The sequence below is a fragment of the Phacochoerus africanus genome, chromosome 15 (assembly GCF_016906955.1).
Source record: "Phacochoerus africanus isolate WHEZ1 chromosome 15, ROS_Pafr_v1, whole genome shotgun sequence".
NCBI classification, from domain to species: Eukaryota; Metazoa; Chordata; class Mammalia; order Artiodactyla; family Suidae; genus Phacochoerus; species Phacochoerus africanus.
The window spans coordinates 32,282,503-32,295,333 of record NC_062558.1 but is presented as its reverse complement, the minus strand read 5'-3'; the positions used below and the strand labels follow the sequence as shown (position 1 = coordinate 32,295,333).

The 12,831-nt window shown below is 44.6% G+C and overlaps 1 protein-coding gene across 3 annotated transcripts in view; it reads right to left on the bottom strand.

The window, feature by feature from the left end:
• The window catches only part of CCDC63 (coiled-coil domain containing 63), a 49,397-nt gene that overhangs the window by 22,693 nt on the left and 13,873 nt on the right, over nucleotides 1-12,831 (bottom strand). For 2 of the 3 annotated variants that reach the window (XM_047761516.1, XM_047761514.1), the window contains exons 5-7: nucleotides 8,145-8,264; nucleotides 1,803-1,984; nucleotides 600-781 (exon numbers count right to left, since the gene is read on the bottom strand). In XM_047761516.1, the coding sequence (XP_047617472.1) occupies nucleotides 600-781; nucleotides 1,803-1,984; nucleotides 8,145-8,264 (484 nt within the window). The remainder of the gene's footprint in view (nucleotides 1-599; nucleotides 782-1,802; nucleotides 1,985-8,144; nucleotides 8,265-12,831) is intronic. The other variant, XM_047761515.1, reaches the window with a different exon arrangement.

Genomic DNA, 12,831 nt, shown 5'->3' with positions numbered 1-12,831 from the left:
CCAGTAAGAATCTTGGGCACCGAGTCTCTAATGAGCTCCTCAATCTTCACATGTGTTGTCACAGATGCTGGAGGAATTAAGATGTCCTATGTGACTCCACCAGGAGATCCTGGTTCCCTCTGGATCCTGGTTCACCCTATGCACCTTTTATCTTTGCTGATTTTTGTGTCTCTACATCACAGACACGTTTGCAATGAAGTGCTGAGTCTTGTGAGTCCTCCTGGAAAAATCACCAAGCCTGGGGGTGGTTTGGGGGTACCCTGACACACAAGTTCCTCCCCCAGACAATGGAAGGAGAGCCACAAAGTGAGGACACATCCTGCAGGTTCCAGGTAGCAGACAAAATCCAAGGCACCAAGTCAAATCTGAATTTCAGACAAACAATATATTTTGAAAAATATATGTCCCAATTGCAGATAAACCAAAAATAGTTTTTTTTTAATATGTCTCAAATACTGCATGGAACTAAAATTTCATTTTTCCTCTGAAATTTTAACGGTGTCTTGTATTTGCTAAATTTGGCAACCCCACTGCAAGGAGATCAGGCACCTTCAGTAGAGAGAGAGAAAGAGAGGAAAAGAGCACCTAGGAAGAGTTACCTTCTTCCTTTTTGGCCTGCTCCTCAAACTCCAAGCGATCATATAGCTTGACGAGCAGGAAGGACTTGAGTTTAGTTTCATGAGCATAGACGCGTTCCAGCTCTCGGATCTCCAGGTTGTACTGAGAGATGTCCTTCTGCTGCCGGTCCTTCATGGCAGCCATTCGGGCCATGGCTTCCAGCCTGGGCATGGGGGGCACAACAGAGCCTGAGTGTCCAGAATCTCCTTCCTTCTCCTTTTCTCTCCCTACCAGTCCAGAAGGACTTCCTGCCTAGTCAATGGCCATGACTTCTTTTAATCACGGAGAATCCTGGGATTAGAGGAACAACCCTCCTTACCTGAACAACAGAAGCTGACAGCTCTAGACCACCCCCAGGAAATGATTGTCTATCATCACCACAATCACCATCCTCCTCCTCCTCATCACCAGGAGCATCATCACCATCATCACTAACATCATCATCATCATCATCATCATCATCACCACCACCAGCATCATGAGCAACATCACCATCAGTACCACCACCAGCAGCAGCATCATGAGCATCATCACCTGGCGCATCACCACCACCACCACCATCACTGTCAGCATCACCATCAACGTCATCACATATCACCATTATCACAGTTACCATCATTACCACCACTTGTCAATTACTGAGTCCCAGCCACTCCCTTATATACATATTTAATTTAAGCTTCTCACCACCCAAAGAGGTCCTGTAACAACCTTGTACTGATGGAGCCAGGATTCAAACCCAGGCCTCTCTGACTCCAAAACCTGTACCCTCACAGCTGAATGGTATGGCTCGTGCCCCTCTGGGTGTGAGGCCAGGAGACAGCCCAGACTGAGGAGGCCCCTAAGATAGAGGCAGGGGCACCTGGATGATGTGGTACAGCATAGGGGTTTGAATTTCACCTCCACCACATCTGCCATTTACCTGGATCTCAGGTAAGTATTTTGGCATCTCCAAGCCTCCAGTTCCTGGTCTGTAAAATTACTCCTAGGGCTGTTGTAAGGGTGGAAATACTACCGGGAGCATCTAGCCTCATACTTGGAAGACACATTGGCACTCAGAGTTATTATGGTGATGATTTAAGGTTCTTCAACCCAAAAGCACAGGAGGTAGAAGTGGTCCAGAGTAGGAAGCTCAGCAGGGGGCTAAGAGACATCTCTGCCCCCAGGGTCTCTCCCCAGCCCACCTCTGCTCATATGCCTGCGCAGACTGCTCAATGGCCGTGTTCATTGTTTTCTTCTGCATCAGAAGACGGTGGTGAAGCTGCTGGTAGACGTTGTCATATGCAGCCTTCTCATACCGCAGGTCTTCAATCTCCTTCCGGAGCTTAGCATTGGCAGTCAGCATCTTGTCAAAGTGTACAGTAACCTGTGAGTAGGGCTGTGCTTTAAAATAAGGCTCACTCAGAGTTCCCGTGGTGGCTCAGTGGTTAAGGAATCCGACTAGGAACCATGAGGTTGCGGGTTCAATCCCTGGCCTTGCTCAATGGGTTAAGGATCTGGCATTGCCATGAGCTGTGGTATAGGTCACAGATGCAGCTCAGATCCTGAGTTGCTGTGGCTGAGGTATAGGCTGGCGGCTACAGCTCTGATTAGACCCCTAGCCTGGGAACCTCCATATGCTGCAGGAGCAGCCCAAGAAATGGCAAAAAAGACAAAATAAAAATAAAATAAAATAAGGCTCACTCCCAGGGCACAATACAAGCTTCCACAAACTGACCAGAGCGTTGAAGGATCTTCCCCTCACCCCACCCCCAGGCCCACAGGACAACAATTGAAGTGCTGGTTGACAGGCTTGAGTTGGGCATCAGTTAGCTAAGTGCCCTTTAGTAAGTTCCTGTATCTTGGGTTTCAGATTTATCAGCTACTTTTATACCTAACTTCTAGTTTTCAGCAATTATGGGGAGAGAGGAATAAGCTAACTGATACCATGAGGAAACAGTCAGCCAAGTCTAGAAGATAGAACTTTTGACAGGATAACTGACCCAGACTCTTTAACAAGTCAAAGGCATGAAAAAAATCCAGGGTGGTGTGTTTTAGAGCAGGACATCTCCAACTCAGCACTGCTGACATTTTGGGCTGGATGATTCTTTGCAGTGAGAGGCTGGCCTGTGCTTTAAGAGGATATTAAAGAAACACCCCTAGTCTCTATCCACTAGATGGCAGTAGCACACCCTCCACCCAGTAGTGACAATCAAGAATGTCTCCTTTTGGAGACAATGTCTCTTGGGGGCAAAATCACCCCAGTTGAAAATAAATGTTCTAGGTTAAGGGAATTTAAGAATCCTAACAATCCTGTGAACACTGATTGGATCTAACTTTAAAATACATTTGGGGATTTCCCATCGTGGCTCAGCAGATTAAGAACTAGTATCTATGAGGGTGCGGGTCTGATCCCTGGCCTCCCTCAGTGGGTTAAAGGATCTGTGTTGCCATGAGCTGCGGTGTAGGTTGCAGATGCAGCTCGGATCCCAAGTTGCCGTGGTTGTGGTGCAGGCCTCAGCTACAGCTCTGATTCAATCCCTATCCTGGGAACTTCTATATGCTGCAGGTTCAGCCATTAGAAAAAAAAAAAAAAAAAAGACATTTGGGGCCAGCCAGAGAAATTTTAATATGGGCAATATTAAGGAAATACTATTAATTTTGTAAGGTGCAATAATGGCCTCATCATTATAAAGGAAAATGTCTGATTTTTATAGATGTAAACAGAAGTATTTAGGGTTGAAGTGTCCTAATGTCTGTAATTTACCTTAAAATACATCAGGGGACAAAAGAGTGAAATAAATATAGCAAAATGTTAACAATTATTAAATCTAAGCAATAGATATTGTGTTCATTATTTTAGTTGCTCAACTGTCTTACGTCTTTTTTAAAAAAGTTTTTAAAAAATGATGCAGAATTCCCATCCTGGCACAGAGGAAATGAATCCAACTGGGAACCATGAGGATGTGGGTTTAATCCCTGGCCTCGCTCAGTGGGTTGAGGAGTGGCGTTGCTGTGAGCTGTGGTGTAGGTCACAGACTTGGCTCGGATCCTGAGTTGCTGTGGCTGTGGTGTAGGCTGGCAGCTACAGCTCCGATTGGACCCCTAGCCTGGGAACCTCCATATGCCACGGATGCAGCCCTAAAAAGACAAAAGACAAAACAAAAACAAACAAACACACAAAAACAGTGATGGGAAGCGCTCCCATAGACTGAAAAGAAACATCTACAAAAACTATTCCTAACAGTAGGGAGTATATTTGATAAGAGGTTTTCAAGGCATGTTCTAAGAAATCTTAAGTTTCTGAAGTGCCGAAATTAGGGTAAGGCAAGTGAGGCCACCTGAGTGCAAAATTTAAGGAGGCACTCACTTGCAGGCGTCAACTCACTCACGATGCATTTCCACAAGGCTGAGGTGACTGTGTCCTCAAATTTGCACTCTGGGCTCTTTGTCAGCTCACCCTAGTCCCAGCTCTGGGTTTCTCTGTAGGGTGTTTCAGTAACCACCTCACAAGGGAGTGGAGTCCAGGAGCAGAGCATTCTTATTTATCTCTGAATCCCTCACTTACTCATAGGAAGATATCCATTATTAGACATTTGTACTTTAGTGTGAATTTACTTACTCCAGGACTGTTAGCATGCTGCCCATCCTCTCACTGTGGGATAAAAGATCTGACCCATAGGGAAGACCTGTAGGCCAACACTGAGTAGGTGGAGGAGCCGTTAGGATCATGAGGTATTCTGGAACCCTAAAATAACTTTTTTTTTGTCTTTTTGCCTTTTCTTGAGCTGCTCCTCTGGCATATGGAGGTTCTCAGGCTAGGGGTCTAATTGGAGCTGTAGCCATCAGCCTACACCAGAGCCACAGCAACCCGGGATCCAAGCCGCGTCTTCGACCCACAGCACAGCTCACGGCAACACCAGATCCCTAACCCATTGAGCAAGGCCAGGGATTGAACCCGCAAACTCATGGTTCCTAGTCGGATTCGTTAACCACTGCGCCACGATGGGAACTCCTAAAATAACCTTTAGAGATGACTACCTAAATCACTAAAAAGCACAGCCAGACCTGATCAGGGAAGAAGAGAAAGGGGACCAGTTTGAGATACAAAAAAGCAGAACTTTCAGAAATGAAAGCGGGGATATTACTATAGATCTTACAGAAATAAAAAGAATTATATGAGAATATACTAGGAACAACTATATACCAACAAATTAAGGTAACTTAGATGAAATGGAAACATTCCTAGAAGGAAACAAACTGTGGAACTGACTCAAGAAGAAACAGAAAATTTAAATATCAAACAAAGCTTTCCTCCACGGACAAATCATCATGAAATCATGCATACATGTATTCATTCAATCAACAGATGTTTGCTGAACACATACTCTGAGCCTCACGCTGGTCAGGCATCAATGATTCCTTCACCAAGGGGACCTTCAGCCTCGTCAGGGTTATTAAGAGTAGTGCAGGTGTGGAATTCCTGTCATGGCCCAGTGGAAACAAATCCACCTAGGAACCATGAGGTTGCAGGTTCAATCCCTGGCCTCGCTCAATGGGTTAAGGATCCGGCGTTGCCGTGAGCTGTGGTGTAGGTCGCAGATGGGGCTCGGATCTTGGTTGCTGTGGTGTAGGCCAGCAACTGTAGCTCTGATTAGACCCCTAGCCTGGGAACCTCCATGCGCCGTGAGCACGGCCCTAAAAAAAAAGGAATAGTGCAGATGTCTGGGTCCAAGCCCTGGGAGGTCTGATTCAGTGACTCTGGAGGGGACCCAGGAATCTGCATTTGAACACACACCAAAGTGCAAATGACTGACAACAAATATCCTCCTCCTAGGAATTCCGATGCATGGCTGCAAATCACTGTACATGGCTGTAAAAAAGATACTACCCTCCCACACACCTATGGCCAATTAATCTCTACAAAGAAGGCAAGAATATAAAATGCGAAAATAACAGACTCTTCAGCAAGTGGTGCTCGAAAGTTGGATAGCTGCATTTAAATCAATAAAGTTAGAACACGCCCTCACATCATGCATAAAAATAAATTTAAAATGGCTTAAAGACTTAAATATAAGGCAACACACCAAAAAACTCCTAGAAGAGATCATAGGCAAAACATTCTCTGACATAAATTGTACCAACGTTGTCTTAGGTCAGTCTCCTAAGGTAATAGAAATAAAAACAAAAAATAAACAAATGGGACATAATGAAACTTATAAGCTTTTGCATAGCAAGGAAAACCATAAAAGAAAAAAACCTATGAAATGGGAGAAAATATTTGCAAATGATGTGACTGACAAGGGCTTAATCTCCAAAATATACAAACAGCTCATGCAACTCAACAAAAACAAACAATCCAGTTGAAAAAATGGACAGAGGACCCAGACATTTCTCCAAAGAAGACATACAGATGGCCAACAGACACATGAAAAGATGCTCAACACCACCAATTATTAGAGAAATGCAAATCAAAACTACAATGAGGTACCACCTCACACCAGTCAGAATGGCCATCCTTAATAAGTCTACAAATAACAAATGCTGGAGAGGGTGTGGAGGAAAGGGAACCCTCCTACACCACTTGTGGGAATGTAAGTTGGTGCAGCCACTATGGAAAACAGTATGGAGGTTCCTCAGAAAGCTAAAAATAGAATTGCTGTATGATCTGGCAAGCCCCCTCCAGGGCATATATCCAGACAAAACTATAATTCAAAAAGATACATGCATCTCTATGTTCATAGCAGCACTATTTACATTAGCCAAGACGTGGAAACAACCTAAAAGTTCACTGACAGGAATAGATAAAGAAGATGTTGTACATATATATACAATGGAATATGACTCAGACATAAAAAAGAACAAAATGATGTCATTTGCAGCAACATGGATGGAACTAGAGATTATTATACTAAGTGAAGTCAGTCAGAAAGAGAAAGACAAATACCTCATTATATCACTTATATGTGGAATCTAAAATATAACACAGATAATGCTGCCAGTATGGCCCTTTAAAAAGAAAAAAAAAAACCCACAGAAGAACTTATCTATGAAATGGAAACAGACTCACAGACATAGAGAATAGACTTGTGGTTGCCAATGGGGGATGAGGGAGGGATAGACTGGGAGTTTAGAGTTAATAGATGCAAACTACTACATACAGAATGGATAAACAACAAGGTCCTACTGGATATTCAATATCCCAAGATAAACCATAATGGAAAAGAATATAAAAAAGAATGTATACGTGTATAACTGAGTTACTTTGCTGTACAGCAGAAGTTAACACAACATCGTAAATCAGCTATACTTCAATAAAAAAAATAAATTAAGAAAAAAAAGATAATCAGGCACCTTTCAGGCTACTGGGGGAGGCAGAGGGAGATGAAATCCATAGCTTCAACCATGCTTGATTAAAGGCTTGATGGTCAGAGTTTTAGGAAGCAAAGGGCTTTCTGTATAAGGCAGTAAGAAGCTTCCCTCAAAATCAATTCACTTCCCCTATCTCCTGGCTCATGTTGTGTGAGCAGCAATTTCATAAGTCAGACTGGAATGTATAGTTTGTACTTGCCCAGCACTCCTTCTCCCTTTCTTTTTGCTTTTCCAGGGGAACCACTTCTCCCTGACTCTCAGTCCACATAGCTGGATAGGTCTGCCCTCCTCTGACTTGAGGGGGGCGGTCAGGAGAGTCATGTGACTCAGATCCGTGTATTCCATTCTTCTGACCACAATGATTGGCTCAGGGGTGAGCACATGACCCAGTGGGATTGAATCCATAGAGAAGAAACACTTTTCCTTTCCATATTTGTTCACATTGTGGGCAGCTCAAGAATGAAGTCCATCCAGAGGAGAGATAAACAAAGAAAGTGTCCTAAAGACATGTTTGGCGCACCTGGATCCAGCTATGCCTGAAGGCTCAGCTTCTCCCCCTGAATTTTTCAGTTCTATCACCAATACATTCTTTTTTCTTCCACTTAAGCCAGTTTGCAATTTAGAGAATGCTGCTTAATGCTACAGTCACTGTAAATTGAAGGTGATCGGGAAGAAGAAGTTTTCTCTTTACCAAGTTATGCATGTCAATGCCTAATATTTCTTAGAGACACCAACCACCACCACCAAAAGGCACTAACTCTAATAGAGGCATGAGCAGATTGTCATGAAGGAGAGTCTAATTCTGCCTGGGGAAGGGTAATAGTTGAGCTGTTTCTTGAAAACAAGTAGGAGTTTTGGGGGCAGAAAGTAAGAGCAGGGATCCCAGGAGGTGTTGGGGGGACAAGAGCATCAGCTAAGGTGAGGGGATCAAAAAGGAGAAAGAAAAAAAATGAGAAAGAATCCTTTGGGCAACAGTGGACCAACAAGGGTGGATGGAGCTGTGTGGGTGACATGTCTCAATGGCTGCCTGGCTGTGCCCACACCATGCATTCACCTTCCTCTGACTCAACCAATGAAATGGGTATGTTCTGCTAATGGCTTCCCAGATATCATTCCTCCCCCCAAGCAAAGGGAGGCAGAGCTGTGTGCAGCACTGCAGAGAGCATCTTGCTTACGAGATTCAAACGTGTTTCCAAAATGTGAATCTGTTTTTGCAGTTTCTGGGGGTTGTTGGCCTCCTGTATTTTTGTGAAGATCTGTCTTTGGTTAACAATTTTTTTTTCCATCTGAACAATCTGAAAAAGAGAGAGAGAAATCCTAGCTGTGTTAACATCTGTAGGGGTACAAATGCGACAGTTTCACGAATTCAGGCATTAAAAACTGCAATGTTCTTTCTTTTCCTATGAATGGAATTTTAATTTCTCTCTTGGGTGCATGCTCAACTCAATCTCAACCAGTTTGGGGTAAAATGAGGCAACTTAGAGTTTTTAACTCTCACCTGTGCATGTAAATTTCACCCACCTCTGGGCAAAAATTTCATCTGACCCTAAAGCCCTGGTTTCCAGAAGAAATGGCACTGTTCCGCTAGAACCCCTCTGTAACCTTGTTTTTGGTTTTGTTTTGGTGGGGTATTTTGGCCACATCTGCGGCATGTGGAAGTTTCTGGGCCAGGGATTGACCCGAGCCATGGCAGCCACCCTGGCTGCTGCAGTGACAATGCTGGATCCTTAACCCACTAAGTCACGAGGGAATTCCTGTTTTTGTTTGTTTGTTTGTTTGGCTCTTGCAAAGATGACATTAGTAGCACTTAATGGGCAGGTCATGAGATGTCACACACCCTGTACATGTAAGAGAGCAGCAGACGTCTGAGAATTGTCCCCCATCCTTGTGACCTTCCAGTGCTCTCTGGATGTCAGGCAGATGAAAAACCTCTCTATAATTTTCTGTACCTAGAATCAAACTGTCTTTTACACACACACACAATATCTTTTTCATTTGGTTCTAACGGACACTTAATTATCCAGGAATGTGGTCACTGTGTAAATCAGGAGAATGTTCATTGATTTGTCTGGAACTTTATTAAGAGTTGGCCGCCAGTTTGGAAATCATGACACCGTCTCACAACTTGGATCATCTTCTTTGAGTTGTGGATACAACAAGCCCAAATCAGTCTGCTGTGTGGAATCTTCAGTGATTCTGCATATCAATAACACTGGCCTCTGACTGCATCTTCTAGACCAGGGTCTGCAAACGAAGACCCTGGGCCAAGTCTGGCCCACTGCCTGTTTTTATAAAGAAAGTTTTATAGGCACACAGCCACACCATTCTCTGCATTACCTGTGGCTGCTTTCATGTCACGAAGGCAGAGTGGAATCATTGCAACACAAACCACATGGCCCCCAAAGCCAAAATATTTACTCTCAGGCCCTCTGCAGGCCCTGTTCTAGAAAAGTCAGGCCAGAACTTTCTTGTATCGGAATACACACAATTTTAGTATACATAGCTTTCCTTTATTCTCCTTTGTATTATACTTAGGGCATCTGACTGATTTAAAAGGAGTAAGAGTAAAGGATTATATCATCTATGAACTTCACTTCAGGGTTGGTATTACAAAAGGAGGTATTACAAAATATTTGCTGTTAAATAGGGGCATTGGCAATTGAGTGAAAGGAATTGGACACAAAGAGCTTGTACTAGAAGAGGCTGTTGTATCAGTTCTATAGGCAAAATGAAAATGCATCTAAACAAACAAGCAAAAATGGAGTTCTCTTGTGGCTCACTGCATTAAGGATCTGGCATTGTCACTACAGCAGCTTGGGTCACTGCTGAGGCACAGGTTCAATCTCTGGCCCCAGGAACTTCCATATGCCATGGGCGTGGCCCCCCAGAATGAAAATGCATTTGATTCTAGGGGTCAGGATAGGGGTTCCGTGGGTGGGGGGTCAGTGGAAGGGGACAAAGGGAGCCTCCTGGGTGCTGGAATGTTCTATATTTTGATCTTGGAAATGGTTACATGGGTGTATAAATATGTAAAAATTAATCAAGCTGTGCTCTTGAGATGTGACAGGTGACTACACATAATTAATAACTCAGTGGAAGGTGGGAGGCAGGGAGAAAAAGAGATGGGTTTGGGAGTGATGGGTTCAAGAACCACTGTCATAAAGAAACCCACAAATGGGCTGTGGACTTGGGAGGTCCCCTCCTGCTGGAGGGCTTGATATTCACGGATTCAAAGTCTCAGGCAGGAAACTAAGGCAAAGCACTGGGTGTGGAGAGACCCAGTCCTTATAACCCAGGAGAAAGCAGTGTCAGTAGAGGGGACGTTGCTTCTACCACTGGAGCAGTAGTGGAGGCAGTGCCTATGCTAGAACAGGAAATAGGGACTGCAGAGAGTTCTTTCTAGACACTTCTAGAAATTTGGAATTGCAGGAGTATTGTATTTTGTTTCGGTTTCTGCTTGTGCTTATTTTTAGGTATTTTTAAGTGACGAGAAGAATGTTTTGTGGACAGAGAGGGCGAAGATGAGATCAATAAGGATGGTCACTGAGGGAACCAGGTCTTCATGGAGGTAGGGGCAAGGGCACATAACACAGGAGGGCCTGGCTTTGTAGAGGAAGGGCAATGGGTATCTCTTCCTCTGAGGCACCCACACAGAGCAGAGATGGAAGGATGCAGGGGTGGGGGTGCAGGGAAGGTGTGGGTGCCACAAGCTTTTGTTTGTTTGTTTTTCAATCTTTCTCTCAAAATACATCGCTGACTTAAGTTCAGTAACTCAAGGAACCAAGGACAAGGTCTCCATAATTCATTTGGCCTCTCCCTTATAGTCAAAAAATGGCTGCCACTGCACCAGCCTTCACAGTCATGTTCCAAGGATGAAAGTAGAGGAAGCAATATGAATGAAGGGTAGTACCTATATCTGAAAAGCAAAACTCTTCCAGACACCCCTAATAGACTTCCCCATACATTTCATCATCTACCTTTAGCTGCAAGGGAAGATGGGGAAACACAGCTCCCTGAATAAATAAATCATAGGGAGAGTAGTTAGAATTACCAATGTTGGCCTGGATTTAGTCTTCTGGGGTGGGATGAGTGTTCCACCCCAGAACACCCATGACAAGTCAACCATGCTGCTTATGATTGATATTAGCCAGGCTTTAATATCAAGCTGGAACACACACACACACACACACACACACACACACACACACACACACACACACACATTCCTCCACAAATTCCCTTTGAGCAAAAAGAAACTTCTTCATCAGCACTGACAAAGTCAGGTTCAAGTCAAGTCAGGTTCCTGTTCCACTTTGTTCTCCTCTCCTGGTCTATGCACAGGCAGCATCCTCAATACAACCCCCTCCAGCTCTCTTATGAAATAAAACAAATGACTTGTTTTGATATATGGGAGGGCAGCGTCCTCCCCCCTATATTAGGTACCATATCAACTGCTCTGAAGGGATGCCTACCCCTGCCTGAACTGATCCCCGGAACCCTGGGCTCTAGCTCCTTGCCAAAGGAAGTGGTGGCGTCTGCTCCTGTGATTAAATTCAGAGCCAGGTTCCCTTTGGCACCTTTATGTCAGATGCTGCTTTTGTGATGCTGAAAGTAATTAGGCTTCAGCCCAGTGGGAGGCATTATCCAAGGCTGTGGCTGATGGGGAAATGCACTGCCTACACTAGAGGTCCAGCATGAAGGCATCGGTTCAGTAATTGTTTTCTGAGGCCAAGTGGTGCCCAGTGATATGCCTGCTTCCAGTGAGCCCTTGAAAGGACGAAGCTCCAGGCACTGTGTCGTGGGCACAGCAGGAGGGGGGTCTGGGAGCTGCCCTGCAGGGACAGATTGGGCCAAGGGGGTTTCTGTGGGGGCCATGAGCACTGTATTCTTTGGAAGATTCCAAACCAGGTTGTCATTTCTAATGTTTTTGAGGATCCACATCCCCATTTTTCTTCAGTTTTCCTTTTTCTTCACTTTTATTGCCTCCTTCCTCATACATTCATATATTCATTCATTCATCAGTGTTTATTAAACCCCTGCTTTGTGCCAGAAAAAAAGAAGTAAGAGGGTAATCAAGACAGAATGGTCCCTACCCTCAGGGAACTTACAGTCAAGGACTGGAAACAGCCAGGAAGCAGACTGAGCCCTGGGTGAGGGGAGACAGAGTAATTTGGATGCACATGCACACGGTAGGGGGATCAAGCAGAAGATGATGAGGGGGTGACTATCCTGCAGAAATAGCACTTGAGGGAGTTCCCATTGTGGCTCAGCAGGTTAAGAATCTGACTAGTATCCATGAAGATGTGGGTTCAATCCCTGGCCTCACTCAGTGGGTTAGGGATCTAGTGTTGTTTCAAGCTGCAGTGCAGCCTGAAGACTCCGCTCAGATAGGCCATCAGCTGTGGCTCCGATTCGACCCCTAGCCTGGGAACTTCCATGTGTCGCAGGTGTGGCCCTAAAAAGAAGAAAGTCTTCTGTCTGCCCCCTAAGAGTACTCCCCACCCTACTCTGGGCCCAAGGAAGCTGACCAGGAGGGACCCACAATGTCTCCCTTGTACTGGGGGAAGGAGGGTGACAAAAGAGAAAGGTTGGGGTATTTACTCCAGGTTCCAGAGTACCCTATTCCTCCAAGTACCCTGCCGAGTGTGCTATTTGCTTCTGGCCAGGAACCTACTATGAGGAGGTATACTTTAAACTAAAAAGAGGGCATAGAAAAAGTCTCATTGAGAAAGTCACCTTTAGGCTGAGACATAAAGATGAGCAACTAGGGTGAGGCAGTAGGGGCACATATGCAAAGGCCCTGAGGTGAGAAAAGATTCAACATTATTTGAAAACAAAAAAGTCTTTTGCAGCTGGGGTGAG